Source organism: Panicum virgatum, chromosome 9K (assembly GCF_016808335.1).
Source record: "Panicum virgatum strain AP13 chromosome 9K, P.virgatum_v5, whole genome shotgun sequence".
Classification (NCBI taxonomy): domain Eukaryota; kingdom Viridiplantae; phylum Streptophyta; class Magnoliopsida; order Poales; family Poaceae; genus Panicum; species Panicum virgatum.
Window position 1 is genome coordinate 2794329 of NC_053144.1, and position 19309 is coordinate 2813637.

At 52.7% G+C, this 19309-nt stretch overlaps 2 protein-coding genes across 3 annotated transcripts; one reads left to right on the forward strand and one right to left on the reverse strand.

Moving 5' to 3' along the window:
- The first annotated feature begins 6633 nt into the window (after nt 1-6633).
- LOC120648955 lies at nt 6634-7776 on the forward strand. Its single transcript, XM_039925578.1, has one exon. It carries the CDS (start codon nt 6634-6636, stop codon nt 7774-7776), a length of 1143 nt encoding a protein of 380 aa, XP_039781512.1.
- A 439-nt stretch (nt 7777-8215) lies between these two features.
- On the reverse strand, nt 8216-12530 carry LOC120649322 (dolichol-phosphate mannosyltransferase subunit 1-like). Of its 2 annotated transcripts, XM_039926095.1 has the most exons (9): nt 12513-12530; nt 11426-11642; nt 10465-10564; nt 9561-9594; nt 9405-9481; nt 9282-9307; nt 8842-9006; nt 8653-8767; nt 8216-8559 (listed from the first exon to the last, which is right to left on the reverse strand). In XM_039926095.1, exons 2-9 carry the CDS (start codon nt 11530-11532, stop codon nt 8455-8457), a joined length of 729 nt encoding a protein of 242 aa, XP_039782029.1. In that variant the 5' UTR covers nt 11533-11642; nt 12513-12530; the 3' UTR covers nt 8216-8454. The 2 variants fall into 2 exon arrangements, with proteins under 2 accessions (XP_039782029.1, XP_039782030.1); XM_039926096.1 differs by lacking the exons at nt 9405-9481; nt 9561-9594 and having other exon boundaries at nt 12513-12527.
- Between the last annotated feature and the right edge of the window lie 6779 nt (nt 12531-19309).

A 19309-nucleotide genomic window follows, 5' to 3' on the forward strand; every position in this document is an offset into this window, starting at 1 on the left:
AAGCTATTTTTCTTCTAATGAATAATGCTTCTCAATGTGAAATTCTCCTTGTCTCTCAGAATTCTTGGACTTGATCATTATCGGTTTCCTTGCTCATGCCAAGGCTTTGCTTACATAGCCTCTAGAAACTCGCCTTTCGATCCCATCCATTTATTCTCAAGAGCCCTCTTGAACTCACATTGATTTTTACATTATAATGAAAACCATTTCTTTCATACTTGCTTGATCATCAAATATCACTTGCAATTCTTATGACAATTTTTTCAATATATGAGACTATGCATAAGCATACAACCTTATCTCATTCTCAATACCTTGACTTGTCATTTTGAGTACCACATACTTCAACAAGCTTTATTTAGATATGGGAGTGAATTCTTCATCAATAACACATCCCAATTCACACAATACTCATTGCTTGTTATCATTCTCATACTAGATCATGTCGTTGCATTCATCTTGTCATATGAGTTTTGTCTTGAACATTGATACATTTTATCGCAGACATAACAAATATGATAATCAATTTATGCTCATATACTCAACAAAATGGTTAGTCCTTTAATCGTGGTGCCAATCAATCCACCAAAACACGGCTGTTGTGGGGTTCTAGGGGTACCCACAGCCGGGTGGCGGAACGCACCCGCCTATTCCCAGTGAGGGAGTACTCGGGGAAGTACTAGACGATGGGGCTGGATCTACCCTGAGACAAGGACTCAAGAACACACGATTTAGAGTGGTTCGGGCCGCCGGAGCGTAATACCCTACGTCCACTGGGAGATGTATTGTTCTTGGTGGTGTGTATGAACCTATCCTCTGCTGGCCTTGGCTCTTGCCCAGCCTGAGGTTTTCTAGCGGCGCCCCCTCCTTTTATAGATCAAGGGGGAGCGGATACATAGAACGTTGATGCCCCGACAGGTGGGCCCAACGTGACTGTGGCTACAGTGGTAGCGAATCTTTCCTCCGATATGCGTACTGCTGCTCCTCTGACTCAGGGGGGGTCTTCTCTTGTCCCATCAGCGAGGCGCCCGTTGGAGTAGCGTAGCTTGCGGCGTGGCCTGCTGAGGCTATTATGTAGCGTCATAATGGGCGAAGCCGAGCCGTCGTATCCATCTGTCACGGCAGGCTGGCAGATGCGGTATGGGCGGCGCCAGCGGCTTCACTGCCTTGGTAATACGCGATCAATAGTGTCCCCTGGTCAATGAAACGCCTCAGCTTCTGTCATATCAATGCAGACGTCCACCAACCGCAATGAATGCAATGGTGGGTGAACGTTAGTAAGGAAACCCAAACGGCCATATCTTGCAGACACGTGGCGTCCCCAGACCACCCCGACGCGGGGTGCCGATTTCTTCCCTTAGTGAGGGGTCCGGTTACTATACAGGGGGTCCGGGACCCCATGAGGGGTCCGGGACCCTGCGGGGGTCCGGTCTCCTTGGGAGGTCCGGAGCCCCGGCTGCTTGCGCACGAGTTCCTGCCTCTTCCGGGACACGTGGTGTCTCCGGACCTTTCCCAACTGTGGAACGGTCCGGGCCGCTGCTGGGAGAACAGGACTCCGGACCGCAGGGGTCCGGCTGTTTGGATGTAGTTAAGGATAACTACAAGATCCTTGCCTAGACACAGCAAGAGGGGGTATCCCTGCTACAGGGTACCGACAGTGGCCCCCGGGCCCACCTCGGGAGAGGTACGAACCCGCGGGTGGGGCCACTATCAGGATGGGTTTCTACGCAACTTGATCGCGTTGATGTGCTCGTGTAGAGAGCGGGAGTCCCGGACCCCTGAGGCCGGTACACCTGTTGCCAGATTTAGGTACTAGAGTGCTCTCCATAGGGCGACGAAGGTGTAGGCTTAGGGTACGGAACCAAGCTAAGCGGCTACACAGACTTCGGATCGCTCCGGGAGCAAGCACCACTTCCCGGACCCGGCTTTTGTCGACCGTGGCGAGCGGTCTCCGCCGGAGCGGGCCACCGGAGTGGACTTGGAGCGACCGTGGCGAGCGGTCTCCGCCGGAGCGGGCCACCGGAGTGGACTTGGAGCGACCGTGGCGAGCGGTCTCCGCCGGAGCGGGCCACCGGAGTGGACTTGGGCGACCGTGGCGAGCGGTCTTCGCCGGAGCGGGCCACCGGAGTGGACTTGGAGCGACCGTGGCGAGCGGTCTCCGCCGAAGCGGGCCACCGGAGTGGACTTGGACGACCGTGGCGAGCGGTCTCCGCCGGAGCGGGCCACCGGAGTGGACTTGGAGCGACCGTGGCGAGCGGTCTCCGCCGGAGCGGGCCACCGGAGTGGACTTGGAGCGACCGTGGCGAGCGGTCTCCGCCGGAGCGGGCCACCGGAGTGGACTTGGGCGACCGTGGCGAGCGGTCTCCGCCGGAGCGGGCCACCGGAGTGGACTTGGGCGACCGTGGCGAGCGGTCTCCGCCGGAGCAGGCCACCGGAGTGGACTTGGAGCGACCGTTGCTGACGATCTGATGAAGCATGCTACCAGACCTCATAGTAAGGTGTAAAGAAACCAAGCCTTATACTAGAAGGGAGCCCGGGACCTCTAAGGACAGCAGTCCTGGATACTAGAGTACTTGTAACGGGGTAGTGAAGTACGTAAACTTAGGGTACATTACCAGGCTAAGCTACGCGGAGCTTCTCTACCCCAGGATACAAGCACCACTTCTCCAGAGCAGGTCCTCAGGGGTCCGGACTGCCTTCCAGCTAGAAGGGGTGTCTTCACCTGACCATAGCTAGCAGCTTAATTTGAATTGTTAGCAACAAGGGAAACTCCGTTCAAGAGGAAAGAATAGTTAAACCAAGGCGAATAAATGTAACCCAGGGCGGAGCCTAGGTAAAACTGAGAAAGAAAATCTCCTTTATTATTGTGGTTGTCACGGTATACATCAAAGGTCGGGATTACGAGGTCGGACCTCCACCGCTCCGGACCGTTTTTTGCCTGTTTGTGTGATAGGGCCAGAGGTCGGGTTTACAAGGTCGGACCTTGACCGCTCTGGACACACACGTAGGCGCCACGTTATTACAAAGGAGGAATTCTCTTAGTCTTTTCTTAGGAGTAACCTACGGTTGCATGCTATACAGCGTGTTCTTCTTCGGAGGTGAAGGCGCCCTGGACGTGCCTGAACCGCATCATCCAGCATCACCTCGGGAGCTCGGGGGACCCCTCCTTGCCTAAGAGCTGTCACATGCTTACATGGCATGAGACAAATTCTTTGGCTTTGAATGGAAGAGGCCCCCTCCCCCTGCCGTCGCCGTTGCCGATGGAAACCAGAGCCCTTGCGCAGCAGATGGACCGGTGCGACGCGTGGAGAAGTGCGGTCGTTCGCCGGCTTGTCCTTGGTGCTAGCGCCAGGGGCCCCCGCGCGAGGTGGCGGGGTCCTGTCTGCAGCAGCACCGAGCAACGCTGAGGTGGATCTCCGGTGCTGGAGACGGCAGGACGACACGGTCCACTTCCTCCGGGATGGCCGTCGGCTCCAGGCTCCATATTGAGAGGAAGCCTTGAGCCGACACCATGCCACCGCAGAGGAGGTGTGGCCGTTGCTTGAGAGAAAACCTTGAGTCGACGTAGGGGCAGCAGCGCCCAGCGGCGCCTCCGTTGTGCGCCGCTACGCCGGCTCCGAGGTGTCGCAGTGGCGACGCACAGCAGGCGTCGCTGTCGTGCGCCGCCGCACCGAGGGCGTTGCCGCGCCGGTGCCAAGACAGGTGGAGTGAGTGTGGCCCTGCCTTCCTTCATCTTCAAGTTCGTCGTTGCAGAGGAAGAACACAGCCCAGAGGCCTGAAGATCCAACCTGCGCCTGACGCTCCCCACGGTCGGCGCCAAAATGTTGTGGGGTTCTAGGGGTACCCACAGCCGGGTGGCGGAACGCACCCGCCTATTCCCAGTGAGGGAGTACTCGGGGAAGTACTAGACGATGGGGCTGGATCTACGCTGAGACAAGGACTCAAGAACACACGATTTAGAGTGGTTCGGGCCGCCGGAGCGTAATACCCTACGTCCACTGGGAGATGTATTGTTCTTGGTGGTGTGTATGAACCTATCCTCTGCTGGCCTTGGCTCTTGCCCAGCCTGAGGTTTTCTAGCGGCGCCCCCTCCTTTTATAGATCAAGGGGGAGCGGATACATAGAACGTTGATGCCCCGACAGGTGGGCCCAACGTGACTGTGGCTACAGTGGTAGCGAATCTTTCCTCCGATATGCGTACTGCTGCTCCTCTGACTCAGGGGGGGTCTTCTCTTGTCCCATCAGCGAGGTGCCCGTTGGAGTAGCGTAGCTTGCGGCGTGGCCTGCTGAGGCTATTATGTAGCGTCATAATGGGCGAAGCCGAGCCGTCGTATCCATCTGTCACGGCAGGCTGGCAGATGCGGTATGGGCGGCGCCAGCGGCTTCACTGCCTTGGTAATACGCGATCAATAGTGTCCCCTGGTCAATGAAACGCCTCAGCTTCTGTCATATCAATGCAGACGTCCACCAACCGCAATGAATGCAATGGTGGGTGAACGTTAGTAAGGAAACTCAAACGGCCATATCTTGCAGACACGTGGCGTCCCCAGACCACCCCGACGCGGGGTGCCGATTTCTTCCCTTAGTGAGGGTTCCGGTTACTATACAGGGGTCCGGGACCCTGCGGGGGTCCGGTCTCCTTGGGAGGTCCGGAGCCCCGGCTGCTTGCGCACGAGTTCCTGCCTCTTCCGGGACACGTGGTGTCTCCGGACCTTTCCCAACTGTGGAACGGTCCGGGCCGCTGCTGGGAGAACAGGACTCCGGACCGCAGGGATCCGGCTGTTTGGATGTAGTTAAGGATAACTACAAGATCCTTGCCTAGACACAGCAAGAGGGGGTATCCCTGCTACAGGGTACCGACAACGGCCTAGATGCACTTTCGGCTTTTTTTTTTAGAGGAACTCTCCTGTAAGTCGATTGTTATATGGGAAACGAGCGAGCGATCGTGGAATTGGAATTGCGCCGAGGAACCTCTCTAATCTTGGGCCGGTAAAGGACTGTCTGCAAGGCTTGGGCTGTGAAAGCGAACGTTTGGTATTGGAGGTTGGGTCGTATAAGGCTGGAAAGTGGAAACAGAGATAGAAGAATTTGTATTCCATTTCCAGGTCAGAATTATAAACCGTTTAACAGAAAAAATACTGTCTCTCAAAAAATACTGAAACTGGGGGCGCCATGCTGTTTGAAATAATATACTGACAAAAAAAGACCTCGCAAATTGCAGTAACACATCAGAGAAAAAGATTTTGAAAAAAATCACATCAGTAAAATTCTCTGTAACACGGCTCTATCCACAAGTTGCTGTAACGAAACGAAATGCCACGTCTCCAGATCTTTCTGACCTCGCGGAAACATCTTTTTGACGCACGTCTTCCACGCACAACGCGAAGCACGTCAAGCGCGTGAACAAACTCAACTCTTTTTCTGAAAACTACAATCTCAACTCTGAACCCTGAAGACGAAATCCCACATCCTCTGTCCTCGCTCGATCTGCAGAGCATCCTAGCGCTTCTGCACGAAGCACCAAATGGAAGAGTGATCGATACACGTGTTGTTCTGCGTGCTGTCGGAGCACAAGGTGCCAAACCCTCGCTGCTCAATTCATGGGCGGTGCAAGTAGAGGCTTCACGCCTTCACGGAGGCCCGGGGTCCAGGAGGGAGGAGATGGACTCCCAACTACTCAAGTGATTCTCTGAACGCGGCGGCGCTCCGTCGAGCTAGCCGAGGCGCATAGCGGAGGCACCGTCCTTGGGGCGCCTGCCGTGGTTGGCAACGCCGAGCAGGAGACAGGAGTCCGGTCGCATGTACGACGTGCGCGCTAGCTAGCCGGAACGCGCCGGCGAGCCCTGCGTGCTGCAGGACAAGGGGAGCTCCGGCAAGCCACGGCGGCATGCAAATACCGACGGAGGTGGACGGTGCCGACAAGGCGCGGGCGCTATGCCGGAGGCCGGACGCCCAGGCCGGCATGCGCGGAGGACGCCCGCGGGCTCGCCGGTCGAGGATGCGGGGAACTTCGACTCGTCGCCGCTTCCTTCGAGAACTACAGCGCTCGCACGGTCGCTGTGGTTCGGTGCAAGCGTCCATGGCTGGATTCAATTCAAATGGACGCGACATTCTTAGCGCATGACAGTGTATTTCGTTGAATGTTCTTAACGATTTTGTTGTGAGCAGCTCTCGCAAAACTTATAGAGGGGAGCTGAAATAGCGCCTTTCTGATGTTTTCCAGAGGAAATCCATCCATTCTTGAGTAAATGGAGTCATGGAGGCTCCCTTTATCCGTTCTGAACGCTGCCTTCTAGATTCCCGTGGAACAAGAACCCAAACTCCAATCGGAAGGCCTCCCCCCTTCACAATTCACAACAGATCCTGGATCTGAATTAGTTAGTTGACACCCCAACAACAGAATTACGAAAAACCGGCAGAACTCATGCTGACGCCACTAGTGTCCGACTGTCATCGATCCGACTTGGTCGCCACGCCGTCCTCCATGTCTTTATAAGCGCCGCCGCCCCAAGTGCACTGCGCAACACACGTCAACCTGCTACCTGCGAGTTCCATCTTCCCTCCCCTCTTCTCGCCGGGAACCAACTCGAGAGCCCGAGGGAGAAGAGAACACCTGCGATTTCCATCGCCACCATGGCTGCGGAGGACATCAGCTTCCGCCCTCGCGACGACGCGTCGTCCATCGCCCTCCTGCGCAGCCTCCGCTCCGGAGCCGCCGACTTGAGCTTCGTCCACCGCGCCGACGTCTGCTCCGCCGACCCCACCGACCTCGTCGCCAACCTGGAGCCGGTGCCGGGCACCGATCTCGACCAAGGCGGCTACAACGCCATCTGGCTCTTCTACTGCCCCAAGCGGTACAAGAACGCCCAAGGCAAACCCAGCGGCCACAGGCAGCGCGCGATCGCCGGCGGCGACGCGTGCTGGCACTCGGAGACGCGCCCGAAGCCCGTCAAGGGTCTGGCCGGCGCCACGCTCTGCAACCTGTCCTACGGCCGCAAGGAGGGCTCGAGCAGATCGTTCAACCGCATGGGATGGTGTATGACTGAATACGATGAAGAAGGCGGCGGCGATGGCCACGTGCTGTGCAAGGTTTATCGCTCGTCGTCCTCTCTCGCCAAGGGGAAGTTGAAGTTGAAGCCGTCGTGGACATCCACCAACCCCACCTCGTCCGAGCAGGCGGCCCAGTGCTCTTCTGCCTCCAAGAGAAAGGCGACGGCCGACCACCCTCATGCGCGGCCGAGCAAGATCAGCCACGTGCAGGCCTGCGCCTGCACCAGTAGCTACACCTGCGTCGACCAGGACTTCTATCAGCATGTGGATCATCAGCTGCAGGAGCCCTTGCTTACTGACGACCAGATCACGATGCCAGTGGGCATAGATTACGAGTCCCTGTTCCTAGCCGAGGAGGAGCAGGAGCAGGTTCAGCAGCAGAACACCATGGTGACAGCCGAGGTGGATCAGTTTCAGCAGAACACACTGGTGACCACAGCCGAGGAGCAGCAGCTTCAGCTGAACACTATGGACGGCTTGTTGGGCGATCAGGGGTACCACGAGGACGGTAGCTGCTCCGCGAACACCCAGTTCACCATGGACCAGTTTCTGGAGAACATTCAGTTCACCATGGAGGAGTTGATGGGCGGCCCGGTCTATGGCGAGTACGGTGGCTGCTCCCCAAACACCCAGTTCACCATGGACGAGATGTTCAGCAGATGCTGCGGCCCGCCGACAGCAGTGGCACCGATGGATGCTGGCTTCTTTGACGGCCTCGCCTTCTGATGTGTAGCACTGGCTAGAACTAGCTGCTGCATGTGTGGCAAGCAAGTTGCAGCCGTTGCTGTTGTAAGACTGACTCGATCTTGCTGTTATTTTTGGGAGGAGCGCCCGTAGTCATTGCCCCGGGGATGTAGGCCACATTGGCCGACCCCGGGGATGTAGGCCACATTGGCCGAACCTCGTCAACAAATATAGTGTCTTGATGTCGTTCGCTTGCGTGGTTCTTTGAGCTATGCATTTACGTATTTTTACAGAGACCAACATATAACTACATTCGTGTCCGACCTTTGATAATTCATAAACAGATACAAAAAGGAAAAATTGTTATGCTCCAAAAGCATAAAGTGATCCCTGCAGTTCAGTATCCTCGCATGTGCGAATACATGTGATTACTGCTGAGAAGCAGAGCACTGAATGACTGAAGTGAATCAAGAGAAGCCGATGAATACAGGGCAAATTTGTATTCCACATCAGAATTATAAATCATTTGCACTGAACTCCACAGAGGTGAGGGGGCACTTGTGTGAAATATGTACCGACAAACAAAGACTTGTATACAATAATCCATTCGCAAGTTGGAGATGTAAGTTGTGATATGCAACTCAAGCTGCAGTGATACATCATAAAAATTCTGTTACACAGTTTTACCCATGAAGTTAGACCCCTACAGTACATCTTCAATTATGTTGTGAGCAACAGATACACGAGGCCTTTCAAATATTCAACTATCTCGGACCCACCAAGTTTTGAAATTCCAAAGACTCTGTCAACAAACGTTATTGGGACCTGGAGATAGGAGGACAGCCAAGATTTCATTTCATTTACTAGAGCTAAGAGATGATCATTGCATACAAAGAATGAGACATCACAGTGGCATACCTCATCGATGTGATAACCTTTCCTAGTAGCCCTAACAATCATCTCCATCTGGAACACATAGCCCTTGCTGACGCATGAGGAGATTAAATCTTCCAGGACATCTCGCTTATATAACCTATTATGAAATTAATATTCATCAAAAGACTGATTGAAAGGAGTTTATTCTGCTCGAGATAAAAGAAGGCACACCTAAACGATCCGGTTAAATCTGAGGCTCCAGGTTGCAGTAATGTCTGTGCAAGAACATTAGCTCCTCGGCTAGTTAGCTTGCGCATGAGATTCCAACCATGGACACCACCATTCTTAACATAACGAGTGCCAGTTACAACATCAGCACCAGTTTCCTTTTGCTTCCTGGTTAAGGAAAGAACATGATTAAAAAGGCACAGTTTTATGAGCTAACTCATATCAGTAGCCTCAGTGAAGGGCCTAAAGTGACCAACTATTGGATTAAAAAACTCGTGACATTATTATCTTTTTGTGACTAAAGATATTCTCAGATCAGTCAGACACTCAGGCTGAGAATTGTCTGCACGCAAAAATTAGATTGAGGATGTGGATTAACATCTGTAAAATAGCATGTAGTAGAAATCCAAAAACTCTTATGTCTTCAGAGATAAGATTCTTACCTAATAAAGCTTGGCAAGTACTTTGGCTGTTCAGAGTGGGAAAACATCATTAGCAAGCTAGGAAGAAAATATTCTGAATAGCAGAAAAATGTAAAGAAACAAAAAATGGTGAAAGGTTTATACATGGTGAGATAGGTCTGCATCCATGATAACAACAAATTCCCCCCAGGCATGCTTTAATCCATGTAAATACGCAGTACCTGGATATTTGCCGTTGCTACTTAATACAAATGGATGGCATAAATTCATTAGAAACTTAACACAGAGTCCTAAGCTCACCAAGTCCTAGCTTCCTTGGCCTAGCTCGCAGTAACTGGCATTGTTTCAGGTCAAAGACAATGCATTAAGACCAATGTTCAAAAAAGCGCTAGGCGGTATCTAGGCGGTGACCCACCGCCTAGGGATTAAGCGGGATTAAGCGGGATTAGGCGTTTCAAGGCGTTTTTCTAGGCGTTTTAATATTTCAATACATATACTACTTTAGATTATCTTAAATAAAGGAAGAAATAGGGGACTTGTGGACCTAAACTTGGAAGAATGGCCCATCAAAAGAGCCCAGCCCATGCACACTCCTCCCCTTCCATCTATAATTTAAAAAAAGTAAAGGGGCAAAACAGAAAAGAACCAAACCTTATCTCTTCCAGGATCCAGGCATCCAGTTGCCGCTCGTCTCCTTCCCATCTCTCCCGTTCTTTTTCTTTCTCTCTCCCTCTCTGTCTCTCTCTCTCCCCCCCGCGGCAAATCCCGACGGCGGCGACTCGGGCTCTCCCTCTCCGGCGGCAAATCCCGGCGGCCGCGGCTCGGCCTCTCCCTCTCCCTCTCCGGCGGCCGCGGCTCGCGCTCTCCCTCTCCCTCTCCGGCGGCCATGGCTCGCGCTCTCCCTCTCCGGCGGCCGTGGCTCGTCCTCCCCTTCTCCGGCGGCCGTGACGGCCCTTCCAGCGGCGCGCTCCGGTGGCGCAACGCCCTCTTCTCGTCGCCGACGTGCCGGCGCCGCCTAGGGTACCGCCTACCCCCCTAGGCAAGGTGGTACCCCTCCGCCTAGCGCTAAGTCGCGCCTAAGCGACCGCCTAGAACTGCCTTCTTGAACATTGATTAAGACATGGTACCAAATAACATAAAAAAAGAGAGACTGTGTATACAAAAACTTCAAGGAGACCGGGAGCATATTTTAGAAGATACTTACGATACGATCTTCACCATACACTTCCTGCAATTGTTTTACAATATCTTGAGTTCCATCTGGACTACCATCATCCACGATAATGATCTCAAAGTTCACATCCCTGGGGTCCAAAATCAGAACTCAGGTTGTATAATATGTAAGAATTTGGCAACATATCTATATGAATGTATATTTTTTTCTGTTTCAGAAAAGTAGCAAGCTTCCAGCAAACAGCCAAACAGTGAAACTTAGATGATGTTGATATGATGCATGATGGCATTCTTTGAGGGTTCTTCTAAGAACAACACTTGTACTACCTAATAGTGCATTTGATCTCCAATTAGGAGAGCTTCTCATCAGTCATAACCCATTTGACATATATAGCTGATAAACTCATAACGAGTTTTTCAAGTTTTTATTAGTTTAATAGAGTGAATTAGGCACACTCAAAAGGTCAGCACTAGGATGAAAACTGCTAACCGGACCATAGCATTATTATGACAGTTCGAGACAAGTGAACAGGGATCACTTCAAAAGAACTGGCATCATTAGAACTCTGCAACTCTATACTGAAAAACGCAAGCAGAGCTCAAGGGAGGGTTGCTGGCTCATGGTCACATAATAGAATTTGAATTGTTTGAAAGAGAAAACATAAATGTTCTCTATCACCAATTTGAATGCATAATGGACTGCTAAGTGATTCTAGTTTATAATTCGTATGTGCCTGCAGCGGATCTCTGATCTCTGAACAAAGGCTGTTAAACAGATAGGGGGTAGTTCCATTCACACAACCAGATAAGATCGGGTCCTGTTAGGTGTTAATGTAATTTGTCCCGATTTTATAATCACACAAAACCGGATCTCACCTAACGAATTCGAATCCGAAGATTTGGCCCACGAAGACAATCTCGATACAGCGGTATCACGACGAGGGAGGGACAGATGACAGATCACCGCCATACGGCAGGCGAATTGTGCTTACGGGAGGTGCTTGAAGATGAGGTACACGATGAGGGCGACGTTGAGGCGCTCGTTGTAGGTGGGCACGATGATGCTGTACGCGCGCTTGCCGCCCGCCGCCGCTTCCATTGCCGGCGGACTGGATCCAGATAGATCTCAATTCACGCCCCCTCAGGCGAGCGCTCCGTCGGGGGGCTAACCAGAGGCTGGGTGCCGGTGGAGCGAGTGGCTGCGGATATCTTTTATGACTGAAAGCGCGTCGCTCTTCAGGCCACAGAGGCCATCCACGTCAGCACGGAAAATATCGGCCGTCGGATCGCGATCGCGATCCGACGGCCAGGAATAGATAGGGACGTAAATTTTGCAAAAAAAACTCCAATCTTTGTCAAAATGAACACGAAGTCCATCAATTTAATGGGAAACCCCTCGGATTTCGTGGAGACTGCCGTACTCCGTGAATTTTGTAAAAAAAACCCTAGATTTTGTTAAAATGATTCTGAAGTCCATCAATTTTATGAAAAAACCCTTGAACTTTTCGGTAATCGACCAGTACCCCGTCGACGCCAAATTTACCAAATAACCCCCGCAGTCTACCAATTTTACGAAAATCCCCCCGGACTTTTTGTAGTTCAATTTTTTTCGCGCTCTCCAGGCCACAGAGGCCATCCACGTCAGCACGGAAAATATCGGCCGTCGGATCGCGATCCGACGGTCAGGAATAGATAGGGACGTAAATTTTGCAAAAAAAAACCTCAAGCTTTGTCAAAATGAACACGAAGTCCATCAATTTAATGGGAAACCCCTCGGACTTCGTGGAGCCTTACTTTAAAAAAACCCTGAACTTTTAGTAATCGTGCCGTACTCCGTGAATTTTGTAAAAAAAACCCTGGATTTTGTTAAAATGATTCTGAAGTCCATCAATTTTATGAAAAAACCCTTGAACTTTTCAGTAATCGACCAGTACTCCGTCGACGCCAAATTTACCAAATAACCCCCGCAGTCTACCAATTTTACGAAAATCCCCCCGGACTTTTTGTAGTTCAATTTTTTTTAAAAAAACTGAACTGGAGGGCATATTTCTGCGCGGCAACGACGCGCAATGTTCTAGTGACCCTGATCCTCCTTGCCGCCGAAGCCGCCGTTGCAGATGACTGACGAGGCGGCGAGATGACCGAGGACGTGCAGACTTCGCCGGAACGGCGAACGAACGAACCATTTGGGTTTCGCTAGGAAACCCAGGCCCAAGTCCAATCACATGTGAATGGGCTTAGACCTGCGCAGCCCAGCTTTCTCCAGGTCACAGAGGCCATCCACGTCAGCACGGAAAATATCGGCCGTCTGATCGCGATCCGACGGTCAGGAATAGATAGGGACGTAAATTTTGCAAAAAAGGAATAGATAGGGACGTAAATTTTGCAAAAAAAAACACAAGCTTTGTCAAAATGAACACTGAGTCCATCAATTTAATGGGAAACCCCTCGGACTTCGTGGAGCCTTACTTTAAAAAAAACCCTGAACTTTTAGTAATCGTGCCGTACTCCGTGAATTTTGTAAAAAAAAACCCTGGATTTTATTAAAATGATTCTGAAGTCCATCAATTTTATGAAAAAACCCTTGAACTTTTCAGTAATCGACCAGTACTTCGTCGACGCCAAATTTACCAAATAACCCCCGCAGTCTACCAATTTTACGAAAATCCCCCCGGATTTTTTGTAGTTCAATTTTTTTAAAAAAACTGAACTGGAGGGCATATTTCTGCGCGGCAACGCCGCGCAATGTTCTAGTGACCCTGATCCTCCTTGCCGCCGAAGCCGCCGTTGCAGAGGACTGACGAGGCGGCGAGATGACCGAGGACGTGCAGACTTCGCCGGAACGGCGAACGAACGAACCATTTGGGTTTCGCTAGGAAACCCAGGCCCAAGTCCAATCACATGTGAATGGGCTTAGACCTGCGCAGCCCAGCTTTCTCCAGGTCACAGAGGCTATCCACGTCAGCACGGAAAATATCGGTCGTCGGATCGCGATCTGACGGTCGGGAATAGATAGGGACGTAAATTTTGCAAAAAAACCACAAGCTTTGTCAAAATGAACACTGAGTCCATCAATTTAATGGGAAACCCCTCGGACTTCGTGGAGCCTTACTTTAAAAAAAACCTGAACTTTTAGTAATCGTGCCGTACTCCGTGAATTTTGTAAAAAAACCCTGGATTTTGTTAAAATGATTCTGAAGTCCATCAATTTTATGAAAAAACCCTTGAACTTTTCAGTAATCGACCAGTACTCCGTCGACGCCAAATTTACCAAATAACCCCCGCAGTCTACCAATTTTACGAAAATCCCCCCGGATTTTTTGTAGTTCAATTTTTTAAAAAAAAACTGAACTGGAGGGCATATTTCTGCGCGGCAACGCCGCGCAATGTTCTAGTGACCCTGATCCTCCTTGCCGCCGAAGCCGCCGTTGCAGAGGACTGACGAGGCGGCGAGATGACCGAGGACGTGCAGACTTCGCCGGAACGGCGAACGAACGAACCATTTGGGTTTCGCTAGGAAACCCAGGCCCAAGTCCAATCACATGTGAATGGGCTTAGACCTGCGCAGCCCAGCTTTCTCCAGTTCACAGAGGCCATCCACGTCAGCACGGAAAATATCGGCCGTCGGATCGCGATCCGACGGTCAGGAATAGATAGGGACGTAAATTTTGCAAAAAAACCACAAGCTTTGTCAAAATGAACACTGAGTCCATCAATTTAATGGGAAACCCCTCGGACTTCGTGGAGCCTTACTTTAAAAAAAACCTGAACTTTTAGTAATCGTGGCGTACTCCGTGAATTTTGTAAAAAAACCCTGGATTTTGTTAAAATGATTCTGAAGTCCATCAATTTTATGAAAAAACCCTTGAACTTTTCAGTAATCGACCAGTACTCCGTCGACGCCAAATTTACCAAATAACCCCCGCAGTCTACCAATTTTACGAAAATCCCCCCGGATTTTTTGTAGTTCAATTTTTTTAAAAAAAAACTGAACTGGAGGGCATATTTCTGCGCGGCAACGCCGCGCAATGTTCTAGTGACCCTGATCCTCCTTGCCGCCGAAGCCGCCGTTGCAGAGGACTGACGAGGCGGCGAGATGATCGAGGACGTGCAGACTTCGCCGGAACGGCGAACGAACGAACCATTTGGGTTTCGCTAGGAAACCCAGGCCCAAGTCCAATCACATGTGAATGGGCTTAGACCTGCGCAGCCCAGCTTTGTGGCCCAGACCAAGCCCGGAGTCTATTTGGTACAATCGTTAGTTTGGGCCGCCAAGAAGAAAAGTCTAAAGACATCTTTTTGTTCCAAAATCTATTTTGGATTTCAAAAAAAATTGAATTTGAAAGCCAAATAAGAGGTGTTATGGAGGATTATACTTATGCACTGCTCGAAGGTTGAGTTGTGTGAAAGTAGGCATGTTTCCAGTTTGTGGATGGGTTCTTGGATTCACGTTTTGGTTATTCAGTACTCAGTACCTCTTTTAACGCAACATGATGGATTCTCCGTCCTTTCTGTTCAATTTCAGCACTAATTTATCGTGTTTCATCGGTTTAAAATTATTTTATTGTATACTAATGTTTTTTTTCTCGTTGAGCTAATAAATGCGTCCGCAAAAACTGTTGTTGGAAGCTTTTTTTTAAAAAAAAAGTTGTTGGATGCGTCCATCCTAGTCACCTGACAGGATCCGACTCTCATCTCATCAACGAACTAAACAGATTTATGGATTACTAGTATACTACTACTGTCTCCACATCTCTACGTAAAACATCCCATCAGACAGTGAACAACGCTTGACTGCGGAGGCAGAGTGTTGCTTTCTTGTAGCACTGGATGAACAATCGTACAACGGACTTGCATCTTCAGTGCTTCAGTTGTTAGCACTACTCACCAACAAAACTGGGACCGACCAGCGACAAAAATGACTTCGTTGAAAACGAGAACATTCAGACATGCAGGGCTAGTGAACTTTGAAGGGAAGTGTATGTCCCTCATCTGCAGCAGATATGATCGTCAGACCAGATGGCAAAAGCTCTGTTGCATTGTCTGAGTCGGCCTGCACTGAACAGAACGACGCAAGGCCATGAATTGGTAGAAACCAACTACAGAGTTGCAAAGCAGAGACTAACCGCGACAACTAAATTCTAGCCATGTGGTTGTAATCACATCAGATGTGGGAATACCACCAGTAATACAAACACATAGATAGCATCAGATTAATAAACGCGAAAGTAACCATGAATATAAAAACACATCTTCTAAAATCATATAAACGAAAGGCCCGAGACACGATATTTGTTGTCGAGGTTCGGCCAATGTGGCCTACATCCCCGGGGCAATGACTACGGACGCTCCTCCCAAAAAATAACAGCAAGATCGAGTCAGTCTTACAACAGCAACGGCTGCAACTTGCTTGCCACACATGCAGCAGCTAGTTCTAGCCAGTGCTACACATCAGAAGGCGAGGCCGTCAAAGAAGCCAGCATCCATCGGTGCCACTGCTGTCGGCGGGCCGCAGCATCTGCTGAACATCTCGTCCATGGTGAACTGGGTGTTTGGGGAGCAGCCACCGTACTCGCCGTAGACCGGTCCGCCCATCAACTCCTCCATGGTGAACTGAATGTTCTCCAGAAACTGGTCCATGGTGAACTGGGTGTTCGCGGAGCAGCTACCGTCCTCGTGGTACCCCTGGTCGCCCAACAAGCCGTTCATAGTGTTCAGCTGAAGCTGCTGCTCCTCGGCTGTGGTCACCAGTGTGTTCTGCTGAAACTGATCCACCTCGGCTGTCACCATGGTGTTCTGCTGCTGAACCTGCTCCTGCTCCTCCTCGGCTAGGAACAGGGACTCGTAATCTATGCCCACTGGCATCGTGATCTGGTCGTCAGTAAGCAAGGGCTCCTGCAGCTGATGATCCACATGCTGATAGAAGTCCTGGTCGACGCAGGTGTAGCTACTGGTGCAGGCGCAGGCCTGCACGTGGCTGATCTTGCTCGGCCGCGCATGAGGGTGGTCGGCCGTCGCCTTTCTCTTGGAGGCAGAAGAGCACTGGGCCGCCTGCTCGGACGAGGTGGGGTTGGTGGATGTCGACGACGGCTTCAACTTCAACTTCCCCTTGGCGAGAGAGGACGACGAGCGATAAACCTTGCACAGCACGTGGCCATCGCCGCCGCCTTCTTCATCGTATTCAGTCATACACCATCCCATGCGGTTGAACGATCTGCTCGAGCCCTCCTTGCGGCCGTAGGACAGGTTGCAGAGCGTGGCGCCGGCCAGACCCTTGACGGGCTTCGGGCGCGTCTCCGAGTGCCAGCACGCGTCGCCGCCGCCGATCGCGCGCTGCCTGTGCCCGCTGGGTTTGCCTTGGGCGTTCTTGTACCGCTTGGGGCAGTAGAAGTACCATACGCTGCTGTAGCCGTCGTCTCCGGCGAGGTTGGTTCCCGGCGCCGGCTCCAGGTTCGCGACGAGGTCCGCCGGGGCGGCGGAGCAGACGTCGACGCGGTGGACGAAGGTGGAGTCGACGACGGCGCCGGAGCGCAGGCCGCGCAGGAGCGCGACGGACGACGCGTCGTCAGCCGCGGCCATGTCGACGGAACTGGTTCTCGCGCTCTCGAGTTCTGGAGGCGAGAGAGAGGCGGAGAGGAGAGGGAAGATGGAGATCGCAGGTGAAAATGCGTGGCGCAAGGCACTCCCGGGCAGTGTTTTTTTGAGTACTAGTAGTTGGATGGAAATCACGTAGAGATCACAGTCGGACGGCGTACAAACAACAGTGCCGTGGATCTCACTCTATCGGATGTCGGAAGTTCGTAATCGGACCCGTGTACAAACAAACCAGGAAGGGAGCCTCCGCAAAACACGCGAGGAGATCAAACGACCATGCGGAGAAAGAGACAGGTCGGTACAAGAAAGAGGAGGAGGGGATGCCAGCCGTCGTGCTCGATGTCACTCCTGTCAGGAGTTCGCTGTTCACGCAAGGTTCAGCTTCGTCAGAAACTAGTGGATTCAGTTTTTGGAAAAGCAGGGCAAATCGGAGTCCACAGCCCGCTAACTTTTCTTGTCGAGACGCTAATGGGCCGTCCGTATAGTGGGCCTCCATCACGAACCGTTTATTCTCGAGACACTAATGGGCCGTGCGGAAAAGGCCGTGGTGAACTGTAGGCGATTCCGCGTTTTTCCTGACGAAAGCCGTTTTCACATGGTTTGGACTTTCGTTGCCGAGGATCCGGCCGCCGAGAAATCTAATACATCTTTTGAAGGAAAAAGTCCAATTTTAACCCCTCAACTATTGTGTTGGTCTAATTTTAACCCTCAACTACAAAACCGTCTAATATTAGTACCCCACCTGTCAAAACCGTTCACTTTTAACACCTAGGCGGGGGTGAGGCTGTTTTGACCCACGTTGAGCGGTTTTGGAGATGCCACTCTGGCGTTGACCGCCACATAGGATGCTGCTCTACCTGTCAGCCTGTCATCTCTCTTTCTCTCCCCTGAGCTCACCACCGCCGCCGAGCTCTCTCTCTCCCAAGCTCTCCCTTTCCTCTGCTTCTTCTCTATAGCAGCGGCCGGCGGGAGCCTGGCGCGGCAGAGCTCGAGTGGGGCGAGGTGGCCGACGGCGGAGCTCTAGACGCGGGGCGAGGCAGCTGGCGTGCGGAGCTCGAGCCCGCGGCGCGATGCCGTGCGACGGCCGGCGAGGAGAGCGGCCAGAGAGGCTGGGCAGGTGTAACACCCCTGTGTTATTTGTGCTCGCTAATCACGATTTATCTCGCTAATCGTGGACTCAATTCGTCGTTAGCGCTAATCGCGTTCGCTTAGTAAACATCTACTTAGCCGTTTTCGATCTTGTTTTTGTCCTTGATCCGGGCTCCAAATCAACTTTCGCCCGAAATGAAAGTTGTAGATCTTTTAATCCTCTACAACTTTTATTTTGGCCAAATTTTAAGTTGTTATATGAAATTTGGAGCTTTACTTGGTCAAAATCAAGTCAAATTCATTCAACCGGGGCATTGTTCCTCACTGTGTTCGGTACTGTGACGCCCCCGACGCACATACCGCCGCTGGCCGCCGGCGAGCCACGCCACGCGTCGGCAATCCCGGCGATCCTCGACGTCTGAGCGCTGCTCGTATTCTCGCGGACGCCCTCGAACCTTCCTGCCCCGTCTTTCCCTTTCATCCCCATCCTCGGCTCGCTCGGAGCTAGGTCGAGCAGAGCTCGCCGTCGCTCGTCGCACCGGCCAACCCTCACCACCCCGCCTCGATTCATCGCGCCCGGAGCCGAGCGGGCTCGCCGTCCACCCACTCCGACCATCCGCAAGCGCGGCCGTGCCCTACCCCGGCCGAAGTCAAGCCCAGACGCCGTCCGCCATTGCTGTCCTCGTCAAGCTTCGCCCCGAGCTTCGCCCCTCACGTCGACGACCCCCTTCCGGCCTTCCTTCATGCAAATCGAACCCCCGGTGAGCTCAATCGCGACCTACTCCTACTCCTCGACCCTTTCCCCACTTGATTCCGCGGCCGCCGGCTTCGGAACACCGCCGCGCCGCCGCTTGCCACCGCCGGCGCACGCCGCGGGGCCGCTCCTGCGCGTGCCCGCCCGCGCCGCCGCGAGCCCTAGGCCCGCCTGGGGCCACTGGTCCTCACCCGCACCGCCGCGCCGTCGATTCCGCCCCACCGGCGGGGGACGCCGCGCGCCGCCGCACTTGCCCCGGTGCCGCCGCGGACCCCCCTGGCGTGCGCTCCTCTGAACCGCGCCGCGCGCACTCCGGCCGGCCGCCGCCCGTCCCGCACCCAGGCCGCGGCTCGGCCCAGCCGCGTCGCCGGCCGGCCGCCGCCGGCGGGGGCCGGTGCCGCGCCGAGCGTGCTCCGCCTGGTCGCGCGGCCGCCCGTGC